Source organism: Equus asinus, chromosome 13 (genome assembly GCF_041296235.1).
Source record: "Equus asinus isolate D_3611 breed Donkey chromosome 13, EquAss-T2T_v2, whole genome shotgun sequence".
NCBI lineage: Eukaryota > Metazoa > Chordata > Mammalia > Perissodactyla > Equidae > Equus > Equus asinus.
In genome coordinates this window covers 61,039,602-61,066,886 of record NC_091802.1, presented here as the reverse complement: position 1 = coordinate 61,066,886, position 27,285 = coordinate 61,039,602, and the positions used below count along the sequence as shown (strand labels likewise).

At 59.1% G+C, this 27,285-nt stretch overlaps 3 protein-coding genes across 15 annotated transcripts; all 3 read left to right on the top strand.

Annotated features, from left to right (window-relative positions):
- Nucleotides 1-1,371: 1,371 nt before the first annotated feature.
- On the top strand, nt 1,372-6,289 carry MYADML2 (myeloid associated differentiation marker like 2). Its single transcript, XM_014864519.3, has one exon. The coding sequence runs from the start codon at nt 4,134-4,136 to the stop codon at nt 5,055-5,057; it is 924 nt and encodes a 307-aa protein (XP_014720005.1). The 5' UTR covers nt 1,372-4,133; the 3' UTR covers nt 5,058-6,289.
- A 2,576-nt stretch (nt 6,290-8,865) lies between these two features.
- On the top strand, nt 8,866-14,606 carry PYCR1 (pyrroline-5-carboxylate reductase 1). Of its 8 annotated transcripts, none has more exons than XM_014864505.3 (9): nt 8,866-8,987; nt 9,401-9,523; nt 9,778-9,848; nt 10,340-10,519; nt 10,745-10,966; nt 11,139-11,231; nt 11,407-11,570; nt 12,497-12,651; nt 14,511-14,606. In XM_014864505.3, exons 2-8 carry the CDS (start codon nt 9,457-9,459, stop codon nt 12,648-12,650), a joined length of 951 nt encoding a protein of 316 aa, XP_014719991.1. In that variant the 5' UTR covers nt 8,866-8,987; nt 9,401-9,456; the 3' UTR covers nt 12,651; nt 14,511-14,606. The 8 variants fall into 8 exon arrangements, with proteins under 8 accessions (XP_014719991.1, XP_070339943.1, XP_070339940.1 ...); XM_070483840.1 differs by having other exon boundaries at nt 8,921-8,987; nt 9,377-9,523; XM_070483842.1 differs by lacking the exon at nt 11,139-11,231.
- A 3,720-nt stretch (nt 14,607-18,326) lies between these two features.
- Nucleotides 18,327-24,320, top strand: MAFG (MAF bZIP transcription factor G). 6 transcript variants are annotated; one of them, XM_044744796.2, is made up of 3 exons: nt 18,327-18,578; nt 22,716-22,778; nt 22,875-24,320. In XM_044744796.2, exons 2-3 carry the CDS (start codon nt 22,743-22,745, stop codon nt 23,325-23,327), a joined length of 489 nt encoding a protein of 162 aa, XP_044600731.1. In that variant the 5' UTR covers nt 18,327-18,578; nt 22,716-22,742; the 3' UTR covers nt 23,328-24,320. The 6 variants fall into 6 exon arrangements, with proteins under 6 accessions (XP_044600731.1, XP_044600730.2, XP_044600734.1 ...); XM_044744795.2 differs by having other exon boundaries at nt 18,389-18,574; XM_044744799.2 differs by lacking the exon at nt 18,327-18,578 and adding an exon at nt 18,766-18,829.
- Nucleotides 24,321-27,285: the final 2,965 nt, after the last annotated feature.

Genomic DNA, 27,285 nt, shown 5'->3' with positions numbered 1-27,285 from the left:
TTTTTGAGCAGCCTAACACTCCATCCCATGGATGGGCCCTAAGGACTAACCAGTCCTCATTGTTGAACTTTAGGTGATTTCCAACTAAATTCACTTAAAATTCTGTTGGCATTTCCACACTGTGAGAAGCTGTCGATCTAGAATCTCTGTGTTTTTGTGGCAAGTTTGCAAAAGCTCAAAACAGAAGACATTGTTGCCAAGCAGCCCAGCAGCTGAAGATTTGGTGGTGGGAATTTGGAACATGTCCTGTGTCAGGTTCCCGAGAGGCTTTGCCACTGGTCCAGCCACAAAGCAGCCACCCAGCCAGCCTTGGTTCCTGGGGCGGCCAAGCAGACCCTGGTGAGGATCCAGAGGCTGCCTGCGGGCACTGGGGGCAGCAGAGGCCGAGTAGTGAAGCAGAGGAAGTTGATTTTGCCGTGGTCTGTTCTCAGACTCTGATGGCCCCTTTCAGAGAAGGAGCTGATAATAACTAAGAGGCAACAGGCAGGGTCCAGGCACCAGGGCTGCCTCCAAACAGAAGCCTCCACACTCTCTCTGCTGCCTCTTCAGCACTTTGTCTGCTCATCTTCAAGGGGAAAATGTGCATCCAGCCCCAACCACAGGAAGCTGGGGAAAGCTAGGGAACAAGGTGGCCAGCAGGGGCTTTACCCAGGGGCTAGCGGCGGGGGGGGGGGGGGGGGGCTTGGGCACAGCAGCCACTTAGGGGGTCAGGGAAAGCTAGTCTCAGGGTGGGGACTGAGGATCCAGGTTTGGGCATGGCCCTCTGGCAGGGCCAAGCCAGGTGGTTTCCTGGAGGGTTCCAGAGGTGCCCAGTGTCCACTGCAGGGACCGAGCGGCTGCTGGAAGCTGGGAGGCCCAGGCCAGGTGGCTTCAGTGTCATCACGTGGAGAAAGATGATAAGGAGAGGCGAGCACCTCCCTTCCTGGAGAGCTCAAGCAGCTGGTACCTCATCCAGCATGACTGGCACCCAGGACTCATCATTCCCTCATTGAGGTCTCTTGCTCTGTGCCCACATGCTGACCCCCATCCCTAAGACAGCATCCACTGCCATGTCTGGGTCCCCAGGCCAGGCCATGCTGGCTACAACTGTCTCCTGGGCAGGCCCACTGAAGGCCCCCGTGCTCTGCAGGGCCAAGTGGACTTTGAGTGGGGCTGGGCAGAGGGCCCATCCGCATCCCTGGGGCTGCCAGACTGTCACAGGCACAGGTCCCAGGATGCTGCTCTACTTGGGTTCCATGACCCTCACTCAGAGCCCAGGTTCCCTTGGCCACTCTTTTTTTTTTTTTTTTTTTTGAGGAAGATTAGCCCTGAGCTAACTACTGCCAGTCTTCCTCTTTTTTGCTGAGGAAGCCTGGCCCTGAGCTAACATCTTTGCCCATCTTCCTCTACTTTATATGTGGGACGCCTACCACAGCATGGCGTGCCAAGCGGTGCCATGTCCGCACCGGCAAACCCTGGGCCGCCGAGAAGCAGAACGTGCGAACTTAACTGCTGCGCCACCGGCCAGCCCCCTCCCCTGGCCGCTCTTAAGTTAGCTTCCTGCTGGCCTCCTAGGATGGTCTTGTTGTCACGCCTGTCTCTTCCCAGCAGTTGTTGATCCATTTTTTATCTGATTGACAGGCATTTTCTTGCTGGCAGATGGAGGCCAGGACAGGGTCCGTGCAGTGTCTGATCTTCGGGAAGGGAACCAATTTCTGTAGGAGAAAGCCCATAATGGATGCCTGCCTCAGTCACCATATGTGCCACAGGGTGCCTGGGAGGCTGCCTCCTACCTGCAGAGGTGTGCTGGCCATCCCTGAGCACACGTGGCAGCTCTGGCCGTGCCGAGGCCTGGTCTCTCAAAATGCCCAAGTCTTCAGGAGCTGCAAGCCAGATGCCTTTGGTTGGAGATGTGGAGGGTGGTGCCCCAGGGACCCTTTGTGTGGTTGAGAAACGTGGCTGGGTTCACTGTTACGATTTGCTGAGCTATAAACTTCAGCTGAAGCATGGCACATGTCTGCTTGTGAAAAACTGAACTGCTCCAAGCAAGAGGATTTCCTTCCAGCTCCCTGTGGTCACGAGGAAGCTGGAGCTGGAACCAGCTTCCCTGCACCCCCAAGTCTGAGGCCCCATGTCCCCCTTGATCCCTTGTCCGGGGTCAGGAGCACCTGTTGCAGACGCCTGGAGGGACAAAGTGGAGAATCCTTCCTGAGGGTGCACACGGCACTGCCCAGGGACAGAGCGTTCCTCCTGCATGTGAGAGTGAGCCGGCTGGGCTCCCCAGGGAGCGAGGAGACGGCGCTCCACGGAAGGTTTACCTTGCAAAGCCTTCTGCCCATTCTGCAGTGTCCAGAAGCTACCTCGGAGGATTAAAGGGCTGAAAACGAATGTGAATCCCTTATTTTATATTAACTGTTCTGGAAACATCATAAACAAGCACGTTAGGTCAGACAATCAACACAATTCTACTTTTAAAGGGGGGGGGGTGTGTTCACGGAGAACGCCGCCCACAAGAAGCATCATGGATGCTAAGACCCCCTGGAGGACTGCATGGGAACGAGACATGGAGGCGTCACCTGGGATGCCACCTCAACCAGACAGCCAGACTTCCTACACTCTGGACGCACCCTGTCACCATTCTCCCCGTGGACACGCTGAGGAGACACAACATCCTCCATGTGGTTTTCCTGCCAAAGGCATCAGCCCAGATCTAACAGTGAGGACACAGTCAGGCGATGCACACTGAAAGAGGCTGTAAAGCCACTGGCCTGGGCTGTTCAGAACGGCAATCTTATGAAATATATATATATAAAAGTAGAGACTATTCCAGAATAAATGGAATTGAGAGACACAACAGCCAAATGCAATGCACAATCCCAATCAGATCTTTGTGCAAAAACATGGAAAGCTATAAAGTGGATTTTGGGGAAATTGCATAAGGACAGTGTGTCAGTGATCATTCGGAAACTGCCCCGGGGTGACCATCGTGTCCAGGGGCTCCAGGAGGACAGCCTTGTTCTTAGGAGGTGTCTGTGGAAGCATCTGGGGGAGATGCGTCATATCTGCAGAATTAATTAATATGGAGTAGGGGAGAGCACAAACAGGGCAAAATATTAATAATTCTTAACCCAGGTGAAAGATCTATGAGTGCTCATTGTGCTACTTTGTAACTCTTCTGTAGATTTGAAATTTTTCCAACCGAAAGGTTGAGGGAATCTCCGTGAGGATGTAGATACACATGAGATGCCCACGGTGGTTGGATCTGGGCAACGGAATCACAGGCAATTTTACCTTTTCTTGTGCTGACTGGGCCTGAGCACGTACTGCTCCTACAGTTAGAAAAACATTTTTTTCATTTTCAAAAACATTTCATATATTATTAATATTTCAGCCTGAAAATGGGAGAGAGGAGTTTTTCTTCAGTGTTTACATGTCTAGGAGGGACAAGTAAAGAACTCCAGAACGATCCCCCCAAATAATAACTAAAACTCTCCTCGGTCTGGGAGCTGGAAGAAGAACGAAGGTGGGCGCCTTTCACACTCCCCTCCCCACCATCTCCCAGGAACCAGAGCTGCGTGTGGGCCCCAGGGACCGGGACAATACGACACTATCTGAGCTCTGAAACCAAGCCACCTTCTGGAAGGGAAAACCGCAGCCCTGACCGCCCAGTCCCCCTCCCCCAGCTCCAGCTGGCCCTGGAGGCTACTTGAGCTGGGGGGGGGGGGCGGTGGCGAGCCCCATTGTTCTTTGCTCTCCTCTCCCCCCTCCTCCCCCTGGGGCAGCAGAGCCAACTACCCACTGACCGACAGATGCAGGTGCTGCAGAGAAAGGGCAGCGCTAGCAGCCAAGGGGTTAATGGTCCTAGAAGGGGCTTGGCGTGGCATGCAGGGGTCAGATGTTCCTCCGGAACGGGGACAGGCATGCAGGCTGCTATTCCGGGGCTCTGATCATGGCTACCTATTTATAGTGCTGAGGGGGCCTCGGCCCTCCCCACACAGGCGGCGGACAGGCTGCCCTGCTGCAATGTCACCGGCGTCACTGCCACTGCAGGCTGCCGGCACCTGCCGCTGCTGCTGCAGGAGACCAAGGCGCCGAGGCCAGGCAGGGACCCAGGGCCACCAGGCACTGTGTGAAGCAAGGACGTGGCCAGCCAGATGGGCAGCACCATGGAGCCCCCCGGGGGCGGGTACCTGCACCTGGGTGCTGTGACATCCCCGGTGGGCACAGCCCGCGTGCTGCAGCTAGCCTTCGGCTGTACCACCTTCAGCCTGGTGGCCCACCGGGGCGGCTTCGCGGGCGTCCAGGGCACCTTCTGCATGGCCGCCTGGGGCTTCTGCTTCGCTCTCTCAGGCCTGGTGGTGGCCTGCGAGTTCACCTGGCTCCACAGCTGCCTGCGCTTCTCCTGGGGCAACTTCACAGCGGCCTTTGCCATGCTGGCCACACTGCTGTCTGCCACGGCTGCTGTCATCTACCCACTCTACTTCACCCGGCTGGAGTGCCCACCTGAGCCCGAGGGCTGTGCAGTCAGGGACTTCCGCCTGGCCGCCAGCGTCTTCGCCGGACTCCTCTTCCTGGCCTACGCTGCGGAGGTGGCCCTGACCCGGGCCCGCCCAGGCCAGGTGACCAGCTACATGGCCACGGTGTCAGGACTCCTCAAGATCGTCCAGGCCTTCGTGGCCTGCATCATCTTTGGGGCACTGGTCCACGACAGCCGATATGGGCGCTACGTGGCCACCCAGTGGTGCGTGGCCGTCTACAGCCTGTGCTTCCTGGCTACTGTGGCCATCGTGGCCCTGAGCGTGATGGGCTACACCGGGGGCCTGGGCTGCCCCTTCGACCGTCTGGTGGTTGTGTACACCTTCCTGGCTGTGCTGCTCTACCTCAGTGCCGCCGTCATCTGGCCCGTCTTCTGTTTTGATCCCAAGTACGGCGAGCCCAGGCGGCCCCCCAACTGCCCTAGGGGCAGCTGCCCTTGGGACAGCCAGCTGGTGGTGGCCACCTTCACCTACGTCAACCTGCTTCTCTACATTGCCGACCTCGCCTACTCCCAGAGGATCCGCTTCGTGCCCACCCTGTAGCCCAGCAGGCAGCAGCCGGCCCACCTTTGCTCTCCAGGGGCTCCAGGCACCATGACGGTGGCCCAGGTGAACCCAGACCCCGGGGGACCGAGCCAGAGGGAGGCAACCAGGAGGGCCACTCCTGGACTTCTGGCAGTGCTCAGCAGCTCCACCTGGGGAGGGGCGGAGTGGGACAGAGGGGCAGGAGGCCCTGAGCAGGACAGGGGAACAGCCTACGCCAGGCAGTTCCCAGGCCCTCTCTCTCTGTCTCTGTCTTTCTATCTCTCTGCCTCTCTCTATCTCTGTGTCTGTCTTTCTCTCTCTTTGCATCTCTATCTCTTTCCATTTCCTGGCCCTCCCTGGTTCAGCACTGATCACTGGAGCACATGAGAAGCCTTTGAAGCAGGCACTGTTGTGAGCCACTTTGCAGATAGGGCACCGAGGCTAAGATTTAGGAGCTGGCCCTGCGTGTCCATCAGTGCCTAGAGACCGTTCAGGCTGGGTAACCTAAGTACAGCTGAAAAAGGGACAATCCCCAGAGGCGTGAGAAGGGGGCAGAAAGGAGCCAGAGAGTGCCAGAGCCGGGCCAGCAGAGGTGTGTGGGGAGCTGGCACCACCTCTAGCCTTGATGGAGATGCTCCTGGAACCCCAAAGGGACAGTTATCCAAGCAGGGCCCTGCTGGGTGGTTTGTGCCAGCTCGAAGAGAAGGATCCGGGAATCAGGACCCTGCCTTGACCGCTTCAGAGTGGCTACAGCTGTGGGAAACAGAGCAAGGACTGTGGTGTGGTCACACAGGGCAGTCTCTGCAGGGTGGAGATGGCACAGGTGGCCTGGAGGGGCCCGCAGAGGCCAGCAGCACCACGAAGAGCCCAGTATGCTGAGATGAAGCTGTGTTCTCCCAGGCGGGGAGCCCCCACCAGGCACTCCACCATTGGCCCCAACATAGCAGCTTCTGTAGTGTCTGGTGTGGGCCCAGGGGAGTCTGGCCAGGGGCAGCCTTGACCCAGGAAGAGAGTCCAGCCTGGGACAGCCATTGGGATACGGAGTCTGGGCACGAGGAACCTCTCTGGTGCTCACAGGCCCAGGACCTCAGCTCAAGTGTCCGTTTGCCTGGCCGCTGACCTCCAGCCAGCTTCTCCCACTCAAGAGCCCAGACTGGGTCAGCTCAGAGCAGCCCGCTGGCTGCCCCTAAGCACAGCAGCCCCTTGGCCCAGGGCCTGGAGCAGGAAATAAATGCTGATGCTGATTTGCACCCTGGTTCTGGTGTGGTCTCTGCCAAGGGGGTGTTGGCCAACGGCGCCTCCCGGGACACGCCCCCTCACCCCCACCCCACCAGCATGCTCCAGGGAGAAGGGCCTAGACTGGCCTGGTTGAGGGAAGAAGTGGCTGTGGGGGAGCCTGGGCACATGCAGGTGAGGGGCAATCTCCCAAGGAAGGGGCAGGCAGTGTCCTCTCCCTCAGTGGGCAACAGACATGAAGGAAGATGGGGGTGACACTGAGCTTGTCCTTCTTCCTTCCAGAGGCACACAGTACTTACCATGGCTCTCCCCCCATGCCAGGAGTTCCACGGCCCCTGGTGTGGCTGTGGATAGATGGGCTTTTTTTTTGCTGTGGAAGATTCGCCCTGAGCTAACATGCCAATCTTCCTCTTTTTTTTTTTTTTTTGCTTGAGAAAGATTATCCCTGAGCTAACATCTGTGCCAGTCTTCCTCCACTTTCTATGTGGGATGCCTCCACGGCATGGCTGATGAGCGGTATAGGTCCATGCCCGGGATCAGAACTCATGAACCTGGGCTACCAAAGCAGAGTGCACTGGACTTAACCAGGATGCCAGGAGGCTGGCCCCCAGCTGGGCACGGCTCAGAGGGCGCCCTTGTGCTGGTGGTTGTGCAGAGCATGGGACCAGCCCCGCCTGCCGCCAGGGAGGACACACTCACAGGACTCATTTACCTGGGGCAGGTGTGGCGGGCGCAGCAGCAGATCCTCAAAGCGGGCAGGAGCCGCTGTCTCCTGAGGCGTCCTGAGGGCCTCTGCTGCGCGAGGGAGGGTGGTGTCAGGGGCACACTTCCAGGGGACAATGGAGCACATGGGCCATACCTTTCCCAGCTCACAGGAAGGCCTGGACACCAGTTTTCTTTCCTTTTCTAGCCAAACTTCTGAAACGAGTTATCGGTCACCAACTCCTCAATTTCCTCACTGTCCAGTGGCCTTCTGCCCCTGGAGCTCCACTCACCCTGTTTCAAAGGTCCTGAGGGGTAGGCGGCGGAGAAGAGAGGACGCAGGGCCGCGGTGGGCACGGCGCAGGTCATCCGGGGGCTCTGGGGATGCTCCTGCTGACATTCGCTCCCGTGACCAGGAGACTCCTTTTCTATTTCAAAGAGGGAATTGTTTGTCGTTATCACTTGAGAAACCGTACTTTTAAGGGAAGGGGGTCCTGCTCTCTGCTCGTGTACAGTCAGACAAAAGGTAGTGGAACCCCCGGGGGTTTCGTCTGCGGGTTTGAGTCTGGGCAACTCCCCTGGGCAGTCCACTTGGGACAGGAACTTACTACAGCCCCTCCATCTGAGCGTGAGCACTAAACACCACAGCGGACACACGTGGGGGCCCAGAATGCTGCCGTGTGTGCAGGATCACTACACAGTGGTGTGGTGGTGTGGGTGGTGGTCACGGTGTCAATGAGAACTCACAGCGCCGCTTCTACGGCACAAACAGCAAGTAATTCTGAAACTCCATTTTAGATCAGCCTGTCATCATTTAAGAGACAGAACTGAAAAAATACAGCAGCTCACCCCTTTCCTGGGGGGATGGGTTATCGATGATGATCACTTCTGACTCTGCCCTTAACCGTACCGCCGACTGGGACCCCAGACTATCCCAAAACGCAAACGCAGTCCCAAGTCAGACAAGCCCTGAGCACATCCTCAGGGGGAAATGACTGGAGACTTGCTCTTCCGAAAACCCAGGGCCAAAATCCTCCATGGACCCTGCAGACAAGATGTCAGGAGATGTCAGCGGGGTGCTCCGTGGGAGCTGGGGGGCACTAGGGGATCATCTCCTTCTATTTACTAGGTGACCACCACCCGCCCAAGCGCCAGTTTGGGGAAGTTTACATGGGAACAGGCCTTTATCCCAAGTGTCCTGCAGCTTGAAAGGCACCTGAGCCCTGGAGACCTATAAAGGAGAAAACCCCAGATGGGAAGAGGGGGTCAGGATCTCAGAGGGAATTGACCTAGACTTCCCAGGAGCTTCCCCACTTTGAGATTCTGAGAAGACCTGGGCCATCTCTCTAGTTTGAGTCTCCTGGTACAAAAAGAAAAATTTGTGACAAAATACAGTATCAAAAAATAGTGATACATTTTAAATGTTTCTATTTGGGAAATTGTTTTCAACTCCCTCTCCAAAAAAAACACAAAAAAACAAGCAAACCAAGGAGAGAAAAATGCTCAAAGGTTGGGCTCCTCCCAACACGACTGCTAACAGGTCTGGATTCACAGCGAGCGCGGCCGCGGGTCGGGACGCCAGCCTCGGGTGGTCGTGTCCGTGTGGCCCAGGAGAGGGCGCCGTGCGGGGATCCCCCGCCCAGGGCTGCTTCTGAGGCCCCCGCTCTGGCCGCCCCCTCCCTCGGCGCCCTCAGTCTCCACATCTGGCCCCGGGGACGCGCCCCCGGGGGCCGGCGTCCTGGGCGGCGCGGATTCGTGGGGCGGGGTTCGGGGCTCACCGGGGCGGGTTCCAGGGCTCCGGCCGCCAGCGCGCGGGGGAGACCCGGCCCGGGATGCGGGGGCGGGGGCGAGAGGATGATGCAACCGCCCCTCGGCACCGCCCGCGCCCCCCGATTGGCCGGCACCCGAGCGGCCGCGCCGCGGATTGGCTGGGGCTGCGGGGGCGGGGCCGGTGGGCGCGGGTGCCGCGTGGCGAGCGCGGAGCTGCGGCCCTGGGGCGACCTGCGCGGGGTAACTGGGCGATGGGGCGCGGGGTTGGGGCCGGGCTGGGGTCTGGCTAGGGCGGGTTTGTGGTGCCGCCGGACAGGGAGAGATGCGGGTCCACGACCCCCGAGCTCCGGGCTTTGGGGGGCTTGGGTCTGGGGGCCCTCCGGGCGCAGGTGGGTCGCCCCCCGCCCCTCCCCGCCCCCTTCTGGAGGCCTGCGCACCGCTCTGTGCCCCGTCTGTCCGGGACCCTCGGGAGCAGGTCGGGACGCCGCTCTAGGGGGGAGACTGGAGCAGTTACCCGGCCCGGGCGGTTGAGCAGCCAAGGGGAAAGTGAGATCGGCTGGGATGGGGGTCCGCCGGGCTGGCGGCGCAGTGGCCCGGCCTTGCACTGCCCACCTAACTTCTTGCGCTAGATCCTGCCCCATCTCGTCCCGCAGCTGCCCTGCAGAGCCGGTGCCAGCTGTGAGGGTGTGGGCGCGGGCCTCGAGATACCATGAGCGTCGGCTTCATCGGGGCTGGCCAGCTGGCCTTTGCCCTGGCCAGGGGCTTCACAGCAGCAGGTAGGTCCTGCAGCCAGGAGGGGGCCGAGTGGGAGAGGGTGTGCCCATTACCCTTCCACAGGCTCGGGTGTGAAGCTGGGGGTCTGGATAACATGCCTTGTTTGAGCCCTGTGGGAAATAGGAGCCCCAGGATGTTTGGGGTCCACAGGGGGTTGAAGTCTCACCCTGGACAGTGGCTTTTCTGCTCTCTTTCCTGGGAGTGTGGGAGAGGGAGACCAAGACTGGCCTGGAGAGAGGAATTCTGTTCTCTGCAGGCATCCTGGCTGCTCACAAGATAACAGCCAGCTCCCCAGACATGGACTTGGCCACGGTTTCTGCCCTCAGGGTAGGTGCGATTGTCCTTGCAGTGGTGGGTCACTGTGTCTGGGGGCAGGTGTGTGACACCCTTGACCCTGGAGGGCCAGAAGTAGGGGTCCCAGAAGGAGACCCTGTGTCACAGCTCCCCACCCCAGTTAGAGGAGGGGCCCTGGGCTGGAGTATCTGGAACACCCTACTGATGGTGGGGAGGGAGTCCTGGTCTGGAATGGGGTTCCCCAAGTGCAGCCACCACAGGGAGCTGTGAGGGCGAGGCAGATGGGACCACAGTGTGGGGGCCAGGCAAGACACACCCGGGGGCTGAATAAAGCTTCAGTTTACCACAGCTGAGTTAGGGCTCCAGATCCAAGGGTTGGGGCAGGCTCCTACCTTGAGACCACTACCCACACCAGCACTCAACAACCGGATCTCAGCAGCTTCTGTGTTGTTCTATATGTGGGGCTCTCGGCTTGCTGGGGGGACCCTGGGGGCAGGCTAAGCCTGCCTCTGTGCTCCCCACAGAAGATGGGGGTGAACCTGACGCCTCACAACAAAGAGACAGTGCAGCACAGTGATGTGCTCTTCCTGGCCGTGAAGCCGCACATCATTCCCTTCATCTTGGATGAAATTGGCGCCTACATCGAGGACCGGCACATTGTGGTGTCCTGCGCAGCCGGCGTCACCATCAGCTCCATCGAGAAGGTGGGCACTGCAGGGCCAGAGAGGGGGTGGAGATGGCACTGCCAAGTGGTCAGGAGCTCTGGCCCTCTTGGTGTCCCAGCTCTCCATCTGTGAAATGGGTGTGTTGGCCCAGCCCACAGAGAGAACTCAGGAAATGCTCAGTTGGGTGAACACATTCACACCCACACCCAGCACATGCTGCTGGGCAAGGGGCCGGGATGGACACACAGCTGGTTTTTCCTCCAGAAGCTGATGGCGTTCCAGCTGGCCCCCAAAGTCATCCGCTGCATGACCAACACACCAGTCGTGGTGCGGGAGGGAGCCACCGTGTACGCCACGGGCACCCACGCCCAGGTAGAGGATGGCAGGCTCCTGGAGCAGCTCATGGGCAGCGTGGGCTTCTGCACAGAAGTGGAGGAGGACCTGATCGATGCCGTCACGGGGCTCAGTGGCAGCGGCCCAGCCTATGTGAGGACTGGGGACGGGTGGGCGGCCACAGTTCTGAGGACCTCAGGGCACATCTGCCCATCTTCCACCCTCCTCTCTGCTCTGGGCTGCTGTGGCAGAACTGCTGGACCAAACGTTGCCCGGGGGAGGAGAAAAGGCCTGGGATGGTGGCTTAGGTGCCTTCTCCCTGCAGGCATTCACAGCCCTGGATGCCCTGGCTGATGGGGGTGTGAAGATGGGGCTTCCAAGGCGCCTGGCAGTCCGCCTTGGGGCCCAGGCTCTGATGGTCAGTGTTTTCCTTTACTCTCTGGTGGGGCACTCCTTGCCAGGTCCAAGGCCAGTGCACTGGGGTGGATGGATGGAGAGAGTCAGTGGGTGCCATGGTGGCTGGGGCTGGGAGCAGTGCCCTGCACAGGCAGGTAGGTGCCGCCACAGCTGTCAGGCCCTCTCTCTGGCTGCAGGGGGCTGCCAAGATGCTACTGGACTCAGAACAGCACCCAGGCCAGCTCAAGGACAACGTCTGCTCTCCTGGCGGGGCCACCATCCATGCCTTGCATGTGCTGGAGAGTGGGGGCTTCCGCTCGCTGCTCATCAACGCCGTGGAGGCCTCCTGCATCCGCACTCGGTGGGCCCCCGCCACTGCCCGCTCCCGGCCGCCTGCCCCAGCACACCAGAGCCCTCGGCCTCGCACCTGGCTGCCCAGTTATTCATTCAGCAGATGTTTATCAAGCTCTGGCCTGGCAGTGCACAGAGCATGGGAGCCCCAAGGTTCCCCAGGGTTCCCATTTACAGTGCCCCTCACTATCCTCCATCACACTGTGAGGAGGTGGTACCTAGGGTGGGCCTGCTCAGTGCTCCCCACCTCGTTTCATCACCTGTGGCCCCAGAACCGGGTGCTCTTCCAAGCTGGGGAGGTAGGCCCCTGGGAGCCAGAGGGAAGCTCTGTGGGCCTGATGATAACGCCTTCCTCCCAGCCTTGCTGGGGAGATTAAGTGAGTTAGACAACAAGATGTGTCGCAGAGCACTGTGCAAGGAAAACTCCATGAGAGCTGAGAGAAAAGCAAAGAACAGGGACAGACATGGGATTTGGTGTCTCGGATCCGAGTCACTGCCCCAAATTCAGGTCTGTGGGATGGGCACCACTTTGCCTCCTCTCCAGTCCAAATCCATAGGTTTCTCCGAGTGCCACTCCGTGACAGCGAGGCTAGGACGCAGCACTACCTTCCTGGCACCAACCTGCAGGGGAGATAGACGAGGCACATGTCCTGTGCTCGGGGCAATGAGGGCTCAGGGTCTGGGGGGGCTGCTAGTAGATTTGGTGACCCTGAGCCAATTTGAATGAGGTGAGGCAGCCAGACAGCAGTGTAGAGGAGGGGTAGCTGGCAGAGGGAACTGCCACTGCAAAGGCCCTGAGGTGGGAGTCACAGAACAGAAGCACCTGGGGCTGCCAGGTGCCAGAAGCTGTGGGCCTCACTTTGTCTTCCCTTGTGGACACTTGGGCTCCAGAAGGAGGCAGAGCCCTGGACCCAACCCTCCTTACTCCCTCCCCAGGGAGCTGCAGTCCATGGCTGACCAGGACGTCTCACCAGCCGCCATCAAGAAGACTGTCCTGGACAAGGTGAAGCTAGACTCCCCACCAGAGGCCCCTTCTGGCCACTCCAAACTGCTCCCCCGAAACCTGGCCCCGGCGGGCAAGAAGGACTGAGGTATCAGACTCATGAGAAAAACAGCCACTCTGAGTTGCTGCCTAGGCATCTGACGGCATGACAACACCACTCATCCAGAGTCTGGAGACATAGATAAGGTCCCAAGCTTAGTATCCCACCACAAGTTCCCACTTTGCTTTTCCCAGGGCACCTTTTAAAATAACCACTTAGAGTTGAGCCCGTGATAAGTTAGTGACCTCTGCCTCAGCCACCTTATAAGTAACAGATGCTTCCTACCCCGCTCTCTATCTCCTGCTTGTTTGTGACCTGGGGCCGAGGACTGCCCTTTCCCCAGCTCATTGTCCCCATCTCCTGCCCCGCTGCTGGGATCTGTGGGTAACAGATTTTGTGACTTTCCTTCCTTCGTGTGAGTGTACTGAAACTGCACCTTTAATCAAAACTGCCTCCGTTTTCAGTTCCCCAAAGGGGGAGCTCAGGTGCTGAAGAAGTTCCCTGTGCCTGCCCCCACCCCCTCTTGTGGGTGGCGTGTGCCCCCCCCATTCAGCAGGTCATATCTGCATATTAATTCGGTACACCAGCTCCAGCTTCACACAGCGGCCCTCCCGCCAGCCTGCTCTCCACCTTCTCCCGTCTCCTGGGCTCAGAGCTCATGCACTGGGCGTCTCTAGCCCCAGGCCTCACAGGGTGTCCCACAGTGGCCCACTGCCCATGGCTCTGGTCCACTCAGGGGTCAGCTGGTGTCAGAGGGGGGACACATCACTTCCCAGTAGGAATCTCCATGGTCCCCAAGTATTTCCTGACCCAGAACAGGGATGGATTCTCTGACCGCAACCTCCCCCATCCTCTGCTCCCAAAGTCAGGACCACCTTCCTCTGAAGCTCAGGAGGCCTGGGGTCTTCACTCCCCAGCATCAGCTGGCTTGGGGCTTGGCCCCTTCCTCAGTACAAGGGTCAGGGTTCCCCCCGTGAAGGCCTAGCCAAGGAGGGAGCCTGACCCCCTCATAGGAGACACCTCCTTCCTCGGTGTGGGAAGGACCAAAGGGTCCCTGGTGTCTGGCAGGAGGGACGACGGTTCTGGGCTGGCTGCCAACCAGGCTTGTCCCGTTTGACATTTGAGAAAAGGGCTCCTCAGATGGTTGAACTTCTGAGGCCACCAGCACACTCAGGCTACCGTCTCCTGTACCTGACCCAACCCTTAGACGCTGTCACTTCTCTCCCTGACCTTTTAAGTTAAATAAATTGGTTTCCAGCCCCAGTGGCCTGACTTCTAACATCACCACATGTGGAAGGAGGCCCCCACCTGCCCCAGAGGCCTGTTGCTGTCGAGCGTAATGGGGAAGGCCAAGCAGCAGTCCATGGGCCTGAGCCCTTTGTTCTAACGTGGCCAGGCTGCCTGGGGGGGGCTGAGCCTCCCAGTAAGCAGAGGGGGAAGGCGCTGCTGGGGAAGGGGCCAGCCTTTTGGGCCTCAGTAACCAGAGGCAGGATGGAAGCTGGCACTGTAAGCTGGGCTTGGCATGCCCTGCTGTGGGAGGGCGTACCGGCCTCTGCAGCCTCTATTCTTTCTGGCTTGGTGGGGGCCCCCATCTCACCCAGGTGGGGCCAGGGGCACGTGAGGAAGGAGTTCCCTAGGGAGCATATTAGGATTCTCCAGAGAAACAGAGCCAGTAAGAGATGGCTTATATCTATAGAATAGGATAAATATAAAAAAAGAGATTTATTGTAAGGAATTGGTTCATGCAGTTGAAGTTAGCAGGTCCATCTGCAGGGTGGGCCAGCAGGCTGGACCTAAAGAGAGCTGATGTTCCAGTTCAGAGTCCGTCAGGCAGGCAGAGGCAGTCTGGAAGAGAATTCTCTCTTACTCCAGGGAGGGTCTGTCTTTTGTCTTTTTGTTCTATTCAGGCCTTCAACTGACTGGATGAGGTCCACCCACATCATGGACAGCAATTGGCTTTATTGATTAAATTGTTAATCTTGTGCAAAAACACCCTCACAGAAACAGCCTGAATAATATCTGACCAAATATCTGGGCACCCCGTGGCCCCGTAGTTGACATATAGAATTAACCATCACTGGAGGCCCACAAAATCAGAGGAGCTACTGAGGGTCAGAATCCTTTATGGGGCCAGGAGCGCTCACATTGGTGAAATCAACAGTTACTGAGCATGCAGACAGTAAGGTGAGGCTCCTTGCTTCCAGAGGTTGGGATACATGCTCAAGTATGTGAGGGAAGCTGGGCTGGGTGTCTGTGGACTGTGTGGGAGGAGCCCCACACGAAGTGGTGGGTCCCCGCAAGGAGCAGAGGAGGGGATCAGGAGAGCTAGGCAGGGATTTTCGAGGAACCACATTGCAGGGTTGTGATCACCTCCAGTTCTTCCTCTGGGCCCACTGAGAACCAAGGCCTGGGGGACATGGGGTGGGTGGAGGTGGCACTTTGGGGACAAGGATACAGCCTCCAAATCTAAGGGGAGAAAGGAGATGGGAAAAACAGAAGAACATGCATGACAGACAAGGGGCAACACTGCATTCCTCAGCCCTGTCGGGGTGGCCTTGAGAGTCCTGGTCACTCCCCATGCACCAACTGCCCACGTGGCCAGGTGTGGCCCAGCCGTGGGGTTGGGATCTGGCAGCCTGGGAGGTGAGCTGTGGATACACATGGCCAGTGCTGGGCTTGGGGTGCCTGTGGCCCTCCTGAGGCATGAGCCCCAGCACAGTCCCCAGGGTGAGGGTTGCGAGCACCCAGAATCACCCCTCTCCTGACAGCACTGGCAGTGCAGGCACACTGTGTCACCCTTCCCCTGGGGAAAAAGTCCCAAAAGAGATTATCCCATGGGCCACAGACCAAAGCTGTCCCCTAATCGTTCCTTCCAAGTCAAGGCCAGCCTGTTTGAGTGCCTGCTGTGTGTCAGGCACTGACCAGTAAGAAGATGGGGGAGCTTCTCCCGGCACATGTGCCAGGTCTGAGAGAGGAAAGCAAGCAGGCGACCCTAAAGTGGGGAAGAGGCATGTCACAGCCTTGGAGGAAGAACAGGGGTTCAGACAGGCTTTGCAGGGGGGCTTGGTGCCGGCTCTTGAAGAAGGCACTGGATTTCAGCAAGTGGGACCTGTGAGCTTTCGCGCTGTGGTTCCCGATCAGGCCACAGGCTAGAGGTTGGAAAGCAACAGAATCAGAGCCTGAGGGAGGGCTGTGACACAGGCAGGCCAGAGGCTGCCGAGGTGGGTGGGGAGGGCTGCAAGGCCCCGAGTGTCCTGCAAGGAGAGACACCTCAGAAGCCCCTGAAAGTTGAGCACAGACCTGAGCAGAGCAGGGACGCGTTTTACATGGCTCTAGAGCAGGCCAAGGAGGGAGACGGGTTCTGGGGGCTGGGGCCTCCCAAGGCCAGCTGAGAAACGTTGCATTGAGGCCATCCAGAGGAGCCACTGCAGGACACCCAGTGGGCTGGGTCAGCTTGGCAGTGCCTTCCTGGCCCATCACTGCCAGCTCTGACATCTACCTTGGCCCAGACCCCCTAAGTAGGGCAGGGGCCAGAGTGAATCTTTTTTTTTTTTTGAGGAAGATTAGCCCTGAGCTAATTACTGCCAGTCCTCTTTTTGCTGAGGAAGACTGGCCCTGAGCTAACATCTATGCCTACCTTCCTCTACTTTATATGTGGGATGCCTACTACAGCATGGCTTTTGCCACGTGGTGCCATGTCCGCACCTGGAATCCGAACCAGCGAACCCCAGGCAGCTGAGAAGCAGAACATGCAAACTTAACTGCCGTGCCACCAGGCCGGCCCCCTGGAGTGAATCTTATTGTGCTTGGCCCAATGGGCTGGGTAAGCCTAGTGGAAGAGCCAGCTCCCTCTGCTTGATCCAGCTTCTGCCTCGGTTTCCTAATTGGAACCTTGCCCTAGGCTCCTGCCTGCCTGGCTGGGGCCTTTGCCCTGCCCATCTCTGCCAGTCCTTTCCTGTGCCAGGCTGACCCCTGTCCTATGCCCCCGTGCAAGCTGAGCTCAAGTTCCAGAACAAATGGGTCAGCAGCTCCTGGCTGCGTCTATTCCCAGGAGAGAGGAGACGGGGAGGAGGGAGACCCTTCTGGAGAGTAGGAGCTCCCTCAGGGAGAAGGAGCAGGGCGGCGGATGACTCCTAAATTGGCCTCCCAGTCACCTCCCATATGTAAGTGGCAGCCAGACTCCATCCTGTTTGGATTGAGGAGTCAAGGGTGAAGGAATGTGAGTGAGGATTAGCCCAGGGAGCATCTACCCTGTGGTGGCCCCCAGCCCCAGGGCCAAATCACCTGGGTATCAGTGTTTCCCCATGGCACCCTTCTTCTGGCTCAGGCTGGGTGGCACCCTGTCAACAGATGGGGTCTGCCATATCTCTGCAGCCCAGAGAGAGCTCAGAGTCCACATCGCTACTGAGTGGGACCAGGAGAATGAAACTGGCACCCACTGGTGAGGAGGATAGAGGAGATGGAGCCAACAGGACTGCCCTCTTGGCCTCAGGGGCAAGTCTTCCCTCTTTTGTACATTAAGAGCTAAGGGCTTTAGAAGTCATGTCATGGGTATATGAAACCCCTATAGTGTGTGAGACTCAGGCTGTGCCCAGTGCAGGGGGATGTGCCCTGCCCTAAAGAGCATGAGATGATAAGAGAACCACATGCAAGCCTAACAAAGCAGAGGGTGACAAGGGGCTGTGGGTTCAGAGAGAAGCTCCTGGAGTCCGGCAGGCAGTGCTTCTGACACCTTTATGCCCTCTGGCTTCCGGGGCCTCCTTGGTTGGCCTGCATCATTCATTCAGTGGCACTGAATTCCCACAAGGACCCCACAGCCAGTCCCTCCTCCTCCCTCTGTCAGCTCACCTGGGTCTTGTTGGTCTGCCCAGCAGGGTGGGTTACCCTTCCTGGCTTTACACTTAAGAAATCCAGAATTGGGAAGTAGAAGCTGGATCCCTCTTATTTCCCTTCTTCCCCTTTGTCGTCTCTTTGGGAATTTTGAACAGCAATGGGAACTCCTTACAGAAAGGGTAGGAGCAGAGCTGCACGCATGAACTGAGTTCCAGACAGAGGTTCATAAAACAGGAAAGGAAAGGTACAATTCCTACATCAGCCATTAATTCAACAGATGTTCACCACGCACCCACTCTGAGCCAGGTACCTGAGTCCTTGTCACTAATGTGAGTTCTTGGGGCGTTGGGTGAAAACAGACCATGCCAACCACGCTACTTGGAGCATCCTGGAGGAGGCCTGAACAGATCTAAGTTTGAATCTTGGACAAGTCCGTCACTTCTCAGCGCCTGTTGCTTGTCTGTGAGCCTGGCCACTCTTCCTGGCAGGGCTGAGGCGGGCTCCCCAGTTAGGCGAGGTAATAATGCTTGCAGAGCCTGCCATGCAGCATCAGAAACACCATGAGGGTCCTCTCCGTAACGCATGGGGCCCTCGGGTCCGCACGTGCCCCCTGGACACGCGGCCAGTGAAAGTATGTGCACAGCAGGGTCAGGAAGGCGCCTCGGCAGAGCCCGGAGGCCCCGCCTCTGAGGCCAGGGGTGTGTGTCGGGGGCTGAGGGTGGGCGTGGCCGACCGAGGTGCGCGCGCTCGCGCCAGTCCCGCGAGACCCCGCCCGGGCAGGGCGCGGCGGGCGTTGCCGGGGCGACGGCGCCCGGACGCGCAAGCGCAGTACGGGCGCGCCCCGCCCCCGCCGCCGCAGCTGCCGCCGCCGCCGCCGCGCCTTCCCCTTTAAGCCCCGGCCGGTCGCGTCGCCGCTTCATGAATGGAACCCACGTGACCAAACATCATGTGACGTCTGTGGAGCGGCGGCGGCGGCGGCGGCGGCGGATCCCGAGCCTGGTCCGGCCCGGCCTTCCCAGCGCGCTCGGCCCGGCCCGCGCAGGCGGCGAGCACCTCCCCCCCGGGCCCGGAGCCCCCGCGCGGCCTCGGAGCGCCCCCCGCCCCGCCCCGGCGTCGGCCCGCCCGGGCCCGCAGTGTGGTGGGTGAGTCGGCGGCGGGCCCCGGGCCGGGCCGACGCCGGGGTCGGGCGGCGGGCATGCGGGGCGGGCGGGGGCTCTGGGCCTGGGGGCGCGGCGGGGCCGCGGCTCCTCCCGGTGGACCAGGATGGCCCGGGCCGGGCCCTCCTGGCTTCGGGTCTGCCTGCACCCCGCTGGCGGCCCGTGCCTCGACTTCCCCACCGTTCGGGAGAAGATCCTGGCCCCTGCGCCCGGAGTGCTAGGGGTGGGGCGCGGAGGTTGGCGGAGCTCGGGGCGGGGCGTGCGCGGGGCTGGCTCGGTGGAGCCCCGGGCGTCCTGGAGGGAGGGGCGGCCGGGGTGGCGGGAGGAAAGGGTGGGGTCGAGTGGGGCGCCCCGGGCTCCGCGGAAGAGCCCGCGGGTCCCGGCTCGAGCTGCTGATTCATCAGGTGTCTGTGTCAGCGCTTCCTGGGCGAGGGGTCCTTGGCGAGTTGGGGGAGGGGGCCACACCTGGGGGTGGGGGGTGCTGGAAAGACCCTGCTGCGCCGGCTTCGCTCCGTCACACGCGTGCCAGAACCCAGAGGGAGACTTGCTGAGTCATCAGCATGAGGTCACTCGCTCATCCTGATGCCTGGGGGGATTTGAGCTAGGGGCCTCGGAGCCTGAGAAGCCGGGAAACGAGGGGTAGGAGGGAAACCGTGGGGACCTGGGGAATGGGCCGGGCTCAGGGGCTGGGCCGCCTCTTTAAGTTTGGGTTGGTGTGCAGTAGTGAGGAGGAAGTGGAGGGGCCACCTTGCACGTTATCTTCTGGTCTGGAAGGTGAAGTCTCTGGCCTGTCTGTCTCTTCCTAGGCATGCTCTTTTCTGGCAGCTGGTCCCGGACCCGTGTCTGGGACAGTTCCCCAAACTGGGAAATAGTTCTGAGTTACAGGAGGGGAGGAGCTTAGGGGGGCCGTGCTTGCTGGGCTGGGAAGCAGGCTTTCCCTGTGACTGGTTGGCCAGGCTGGGCAGCCCCTGGGCAGGGAGGAGAGGGATACACCTTGGCCAGAGCGGGAGGCAGTGGGAGAAAGAAGAGTACTTGTGCTTGAGCCCTGGGTGACCGTGGACAGGGCAGGGGGCAAGCAGGCGCAGCTCTACCAGGAAACTGCAAATGCAGCAGGACTTGGACGCCTGGGGAGCAAGGTATCTGGTGCGCAGGCCTTGCACCTCTTGGCAGCCAGGCCTTAGGGTCTGGGTTTGGGCTGCAGGTGGTGGTAGCTTCGAGGGTGCCTAGGCTTCTGGGCACAGTTGGTGGGCTGGTGTGCACGGCATGTCGTGGAAGAATGCAGTTCTCAGTCACCCCAAAGTTGTCCCGCCTGGGGTTGGGGCTCAGCATTGAGCAGGTTAGTGACAAACGTGGCCCTGGTGGGTATCAGGTCAGGTGTTGGGGACTCTTGGGGAGTGACAGCCCAAGAGTGATGTGGCCTGGGCCACCTTTCCTGGGTGTATGGGTGGCTCTTGGCCTCTAAAGGTGAGAGAGTGTTTCCTCTAGACCAGAGCTGACCCTTCTTGCCCAGGGGTTCCTGGCTAGCTTAGGTCGGCCTTTGTAGTGTGTCCCCAGGGATTCCCCCACCCACACATTCACATTTAGCCCTGGGCTTATGGATGCCAAATGTTTTAATACTTCAGCTGATCTCTTGGCTGGGATTTTATGCCCCAGGAAAATGCAGATTCCTGGAGACGTATTTCTTTAAGTCTCTTGGTTGCGTATGCTTTGTGGAAATGAGTTGTAGACTTTTTTCAGAGTGACTTTCAGTGGCTGAGAGCTTCTGGAGGAGGTGGGAGTGAGGCTGGGTTAGGCGAGGGTACCAGAACTCCCAAGGCTACACCTGCCTGAGAGGTTTGGTCACAGGGTTTGCAGGCCAGGAGGAGCAGGGGTGGCTTGTTTGCCTCCTGCCTAGTGTCCTGCCCTGGAGTTTGGGCACAGCGGAAGGGGATGGAGCTGCCCAAACCTCTTTCCCCTTCCTGGCTGGCTCTGAGCCTGAGTGGAAGGCCCTTGGGACCCTCTGTGCCTCCTCCATGAGGTGGGCTCAGCCTCTAGGGGAGCAGAGCAGGGAGGCTAACCCGGCGCCAGCTCTGGATCAGCCTTCAGGACCAAGAGGAGGGCTGGTGGGGATGGGGGCCGTTTCTCCTTGGTTCAGCCTCTGGGAGCCCTTCCATCTGGTTACTAAGGATGCCCTGAGCTATCACTGCCAGCCCATCTCTAGAGGCTATCACCGTCCCATCAGTGTGTGTCCCTAGGTGGTAGGGGAGGCCAGGCCCGGAGGCTGGAAGTGCTGGCTTTGCTGAGACCTGCCCCTCCCCCACCACACGCACCTTTGATGAGGAGGCGATTGGCTGCACTTGTGCTGAGTTCAGGCCTTCCACGGAGGGTGAAATCTGTCGAGGAGGCACTTTTCGGCTCCCAGCCGCCACGCTTGGCACTTTTCGTGTGATCTCTTCAGGAAGTCACCGTTGTGCTCAGCATTTGGGGGTGGAGGGAGGATGGCGGGTGGGAAAAGCTGGTGCCAGGGCTTTTCCTTTGGGCTGACAGTGGTAGGACACAGGGCAGTATCCCTGCACCCCGACTTGGGCTCAAGGCTGGGGGGGGGGGACCCTGCAGCTCTGGTCTGCCCCATCCTCTGTTCTGGAACAATGGTGCCTCAGGGCCTGCCTGAGACCCCTGGGTGACCTGGCTGTGGGGAGGTGCCTCTTGCCCCCTTTCTGCCTGCAGCCTTACCTGGCACAAGGCTAGGTGAGGTGGGGTCTCGATTCTGGAGCAAACTTGTCCCTTCCCCTCCCAGCCCACACTTCAGCTCTCTGATGAGGGTAAGAAGGCCCCCAGCCCAGAATTGCCTGAAGGGCTTGTGGCTTCCTGGGGAAGAGGAGGGGTACAGACCACAGTCTGTCTTAGTCCTCTAGCCGTTTACCTCCTTGTGTCTAACTTAGAAAGTAGGGGGCGGGGTGTGGGAGGCCATTCTTGGCCAAGGTTCTGGTAGGGGCTAACTGAGCCAGGTATTCTAGGACTGGGTCTGCAAAAATGTCCTTGGCAGGGCTTCAGGCAGGTGAGGGCAGGTGCGGGAAGGGGGACTGGGAGCAGGGCTTTGGTCTAGCCCCCAGCCCTTTTGTCTTTGTTCCCTGCCCTGTGGGCACTGGCCTAGGCAAGGAACCAGAGGGGACTCAGCAGGCCCCCTGATGGCTAATTGTGGGCACTCTTGTGAAATACCCTGGGTAGGGTGGGGTAGAAGCGCAGGATGCTGCAACCCAAAGCCACAGGATGGTTACTCCATCAGCAGCAGGGGTGGACAGAGAGGGCCAGAGGGGCCTTGGGCCAGGCTCCTCCCAGCTGGAGTCCCTGCCACCTGGAGGGTCGGGGAACTCCTGCCTGTGCTGGAAACAGAGTCTGAGCTAGCTGGATGCCCACTTGCTGCTCTTCAAAGAGAGAAGTCTCTGGGAGAATCAGGATTCTCCCAGGTCCTCTCCTCCGCCTGAGTCCCCAGTGGAGACGGTCCACTTTGTCCCAGGCCAGCCCACTTAGTGGAGGTGGCTATAGGAGGTTGGACCCTGGAGTACACACTGCACAGGGTCGCTGGCCCAGCCCTCACCTGCTGTTGGCCAGGCTTGCCTTTCTGGCCCCAGCAGCTCCCTGCTAGGGCTTCTGGTCCCCTGGGGCTGTGTTGGCTGGCGGCCTCGAGGAGTGCCAGGCCAGTGAGGGAGCAGAGCAATGTGCTGAGTCAGCATGACTCGCCAGGAACAGCCGCGCTCTGGGGCGCGCACTGGGGTTATTTTTAAAGCTCCCGGCTTCCTTCCAGGCTGGCCCCTCCCGCATCCTCTGATCTCTCCGTGGCCCCTCTTCTTGTCTCTGCCTACCTAACAGCCCTTCAGTTTCCCTTCCCCCATCAAACCCTCCTGGCCTCCCACCTGGTTCCCTAGGGACAGAGTGGACAGGGAGCAGCCCAGCTTGGGAGAGCCAAGGCCAAAGACTGGTCCTGGGGACCAGGTATCAGGGGAACGGGCTGGTGAGGGGCAAGGCTGGGGGCTGGGCACCTGCCTGGGCGGATGGAGGGTATGAGGGAGCTCACGGGCTCTGTGTGGACAGGAGGGAAAGGGGTAGTCTCCAGGGTTCTGACCTCTGTTCCCTGTCTCACAGAGTGCCTGCTTGCTGTGCCCCCGGGTTATGACGACCCCCAATAAAGGAAACAAGGCCTTGAAGGTGAGCAGACAGGGTGGGTGGCCTCTTGGGGCTGGGATGGCACAGGGGTGGCCGCCCCCGCTTGGCCCATGACTTCGTGCGCTGTGCCATCCTCAGGTGAAGCGGGAGCCGGGCGAGAATGGCACCAGCCTGACTGATGAGGAGCTGGTGACCATGTCGGTGCGGGAGCTAAACCAGCACCTGCGGGGCCTGTCTAAGGAGGAGATCATCCAGCTGAAGCAGCGCCGACGCACGCTGAAGAACCGCGGCTATGCTGCCAGCTGCCGTGTGAAGCGGGTGACCCAGAAGGAGGAGCTGGAGAAGCAGAAAGCGGAGCTGCAGCAGGAGGTGGAGAAGCTGGCCTCGGAGAACGCCAGCATGAAGCTGGAGCTCGACGCCCTGCGCTCCAAGTACGAGGCCCTGCAGAACTTCGCCAGGACCGTGGCCCGCAGCCCCGTGGCGCCAGCTCGGGGCCCCCTTGCTGCCGGCTTGGGGCCCCTCGTTCCCGGCAAGGTGGCTGCCACCAGTGTCATCACAATAGTAAAGTCCAAGACGGACGCCCGGTCGTAGGGACGCGCGCTTGCCCAGGCGGGTCTGTGAGGGGCCGTTAGGCGCATGGCGAATTCGGCAGCCCTGTCCCCTTCTTCCTCTCTTCTTCCTCTTCTCTCCTCTTCCTCTCCTACCTCCTCCCTTCCCTGCAAAGCACAACCTGCACCCCTGGGGCGCCGGGCTGAGCCCCTTTGATCTCGTCGTTGTCATCGTGTGTTTTGTACGTTGGGATTGGTCAGTTCGGCGGTGACGTGGGGTCGCCCCAGCCCCCTTTGAACCAAGGCCATGTGGGCTTGGAGTCCAGAGTTGGCCCTGTGAGAATGGACAGAGAGAAAAATCAAGCGAGTGCTCTGGGGCTTGTGTGTCCCTGAGCAGGGAGGGCTGCTCTCCACTCCCAAGTGGCCGACCGGCCCTCACGGCTGCCGGGCTGGTGGGAGCTGGGTGGTTCACTCTCAGCTCGGCCAGCAGGCGTAGATGGGCTCTGCTCTGAAGAGTAAGGTGTCCTTGAGGACCCTGGATGGGTGGGCCGCCAGCCGGGGTGCTGGGGGTGGGGCGGCGTGTGGCTGTGGGCCAGGGGCCGCGGCGCTTGCGCCTGACGCATTGCACTGAACAAGACCAAATCACTGGTTGTGAGCGTACGTGAGGGTGTGTCCAGTGTCCTGCGATGGGTCCCGTGTCACTGTTTACATGACCTATTTGTGTGGTTACATAGCCCTTTATTTAAAAGAGAGAAGTTCCTTTTACGAAGTTATTAAATTATATGTTTAAAGGCTAAAGAAAAAAAAAAGAGCTGCAGAGTATTTATAAAACTGTCTTTTTAAAAAAAAACAAGCAAGAACATTTGACCATGTAAATGGAAAAGGGAAGAAAGTATAATAGAAACTTTGCTAGTTTAAAAAAGGAAAAAAAAAAAAAATCTCTTTCTTGTAAACTTACGAACAAGTCTTTGTGGCTGTTGGAGTTTAGTTTTTATATACACAGAGTTATCAGACATTATTTATAAAACTTAGTTTGAAAAAAGACAAAAAAAAGCAAAGCCGCAAGCGACCGGGAGGCGCGACCTGTCCTCTTTGCTCTCTTTTGCAATTGTACCGAAAGTGACTTACTCCTTTGCCCTTCCTGCTTCCGTCTCTTGCCGCTGCCGTGGTGTCGTCTGTGCCTGGTGAGGTCTTGTGCAGCGTCACGTGCTGGTGCTTCTGGTGACCTTTGACCTGTGGGTGTCACTTCTTGTGTCTGTTTTCCGTGTCTGTTTTTTTGGATTTGGTTGTGTTTTTGCTTCTGCTGGCTTGCTGGGCCTGGGCCGGTGTGCCTGGCAGCACCTGCTCCAGCGCAGCTTGGGGTCTGTGCCCGCCAGCCTGGCCTCTTCTGCTTGGGCGCCCACCGCAGGGCCCCAGGGGGTCAGATGTGGGACTCTGCTGCTCCCACCCCTGCTAATTCGTGGCTTCGCATGTGTATCTTGGTCTTGGGCTCATCCAGTGGCAGGGTAGGTGAAACTCTGGGGGCCGTCCTGGGGGCCCCCCATGCTGCTTCCATGCCCACGGTCTCTGGCCCTGGATGGGGGCTTTGCAGGGACCAAGGAGTCACTGTGGGTGCCCACAGGGCCATGGCCAAGCAGTTCCCAGCCGTCTTCCTTCTGGCCTCCAATCGCTACACTGGGGCTCTGGCCGCAGAGCCCAGCTTTGTTTCTGGGGGCTTCATGTGGGCCTCAGCCGGGGAACCCCGGGGGCCCACTTATCCCAGAACTGTTTCCATGCTGTGGGGTGGTGCTTCGCAGGCAGAACCAGGTGGTTTGGGGGTCCACCTGGGGCAGCCCCTTCTTCCTGCCTGAGGGCCTGGGGGATCTCCAACAGTGCCAGACAAGGGCTACAGTCTCCAGGGCCAGGTCCTGTTCCTCATCTCCCCCTGAACATGCTGGCAGCTCTTGGCTTTGGGCCTTCTTCTGCCTCCCTTTGGGATCTGTGTCTTCCAGGGATCCACTGCTTGGCTTGTGGAGGTGCTTTTCTCCAGGGCTGAGCTCACCTCCCCATCACAGTCACTTGGTGGAGGCAGCCTGTCTTCCAGCCTTGGCTCGGGAAGGTCCTTGTAGGCGCATGACAGGGCTGCCCGCAATGCCCGTCCCTAAAAGGCTACTGCCCTGTCTCGGCCTCTCCTTGGGGTCTCTAGTTGGCTTCTCTAGGGGTCCTGAACCCCTGAAAAGCACAGAAGTGTGGGCTGGTGAAAAGAAAAACAGTGTGGCCTGGCGGGGTTTAACCCAGTGTGCCTGGGAGATAAGAGTAGGGACCTGCTGTCAACTTCTGTCATCTTGTGGGCTCCTTGCGCCAGATGCTCAGAGACGCTCCGGGTTTGCCTGGGTCGGCCTGCAGTGGAGATTTTGACCATTGACTCTGAATCACTTAGTGGCTTCTTCCCCTTCCCTGCAGTCTGGTTTGTTTACCTGGGGTCCAGGTGAGAGTTGTTGCTGTTGGTTGTAGCAGCAGTGAGTTGAAACCTCGTCATGAGACTCCCTAAAGAGAGGTCCTGCCCTGCCTTGGAGGGGGAAGGACAAGCCCAACATGTCCACTTACGGTCCCCACTTTTGTCCCGGCTGGGAGGTGGTCATCCGTCTCTGCGAACCCATGCCATACTGTAGATCTGTAGAGCGGAGGGAGAAGGCTGGCAAGGCAGGTGAGAGGAGGGTTTGAGGGTGGGCGTGTGCCGCACAGAAATTGCAGGTCTTTGGTTTGGTGTACAGAAAAGGCTTCTGGAGTTAGTGAGGCCATGCTTTCTTTCAAGATTTGTGGATTTGGAGCAACTGTTCCTTGGGTCTGGGGGAGTATCCTGTTCCAGTCAAGCCAGTCCCCCGGGGCAACTCTGCCCCTTTTCCCTCTCACCTTGGTTTCTTGACAGTAGATCTTATGTCCACATGTGGCTGGTTAGTGTCTTTCTGATTCTCGTTAATTCCGTTTTCCTACTGTGAGAGTGTTGTGTTCTCTCTTTTTCCCCTCAACTTTTCTGACACAGCGAATTGAAGACTTTGGCTGAGGCCAAGCCTCCCAAACTTGTCTGCTAAGTAAACCATAATATGCACCTTCCCTCCCATCTTGTCCTCGCCCAACTCCTTCCTTACCCAAACGTGGACACTCAGATTTCAGAGGAGAACCCGGTGGGAACAGATCAGCTTCTGCCCAGAGTTGGTCCCAGGGAGACCTCCCCACGGTCCCTGGCTGCTGCTTCGGGTGGCACTGCCGTTGGTGCAGGTGAGATGATGCTGCTCCGTGGCAGCTGTGTAGAGTGCTGGTTCCTGCCAGGTGCCAGGTCTTCCCTGGAGGCTTCTCTGCTCTTGGTCCATGCTTCTGGTCTGCATGCACAGCCCTGACCGTCAGCAGCGGCCTCAGTGGTCAGTGCCCCGGCCCACAGGACTGATGGGCCACAGCCTGCTTTGGGACAGGTGGTCAAGGCCTATCCTGTACCTGCTGCCTGCCATTCTCTGGGGTGGCCTGTTGGCCAAAGCTCCCATCCCACAGCTGGGAAGCCCAAGCCACAGCCTGCAGCACTGTTTCCGCTCCAGGATCTTGTAAGTTACTTTTTTCGGCTGTGGTTTAGTGAAAGGAACCAACACATTAACGATTTTTTTCCCCAGAAGCCACTAAATAATTCTTCTTGGCGCTTTTTCACCTTGCTGTTGGCTGTCTGGTTTTGAAACAGTAGGGGAGAGTGGAGGACACACAGAGGCAGGGGTATGTCCTCGAGATGGATGGCCTTTCCTGCTTCTGGCCTGTGTCCTGGGTGTACCTGCTGTACCTGTTAGGCCAGTCACACACGTTTCCATCCTACCCTGGAGCAGCAGCCTTGGTACGCGGGTGTCCTGCCAGTCTGAGCTGGAGTGTAGGAGAGCGCAAGCCGAATGAACTGTGAGGGGCGAGCCCTCCAGCAACCTCTATCCCAGCCCCGCCCTTCTCCCCGTGCCCTCAATCTGCTAGTCCCTGAACTGAAGCCTTTA

Coding starts and splice junctions, on each gene's coding strand:
- MYADML2 (XM_014864519.3), top strand. CDS start 4,134: ATGGGCAGCACCATGGAGCCCCCCGGGGGCGGGTACCTGCACCTGGGT.
- PYCR1 (XM_014864505.3), top strand. CDS start 9,457: ATGAGCGTCGGCTTCATCGGGGCTGGCCAGCTGGCCTTTGCCCTGGCC. Junction 10,520..10,744: donor CCATCAGCTCCATCGAGAAG/GTGGGCACTGCA, acceptor TTTTTCCTCCAG/AAGCTGATGGCGTTCCAGCT. Junction 10,967..11,138: donor GTGGCAGCGGCCCAGCCTAT/GTGAGGACTGGG, acceptor TTCTCCCTGCAG/GCATTCACAGCCCTGGATGC.
- MAFG (XM_044744796.2), top strand. CDS start 22,743: ATGACGACCCCCAATAAAGGAAACAAGGCCTTGAAG. Junction 22,779..22,874: donor AAGGAAACAAGGCCTTGAAG/GTGAGCAGACAG, acceptor TGCCATCCTCAG/GTGAAGCGGGAGCCGGGCGA.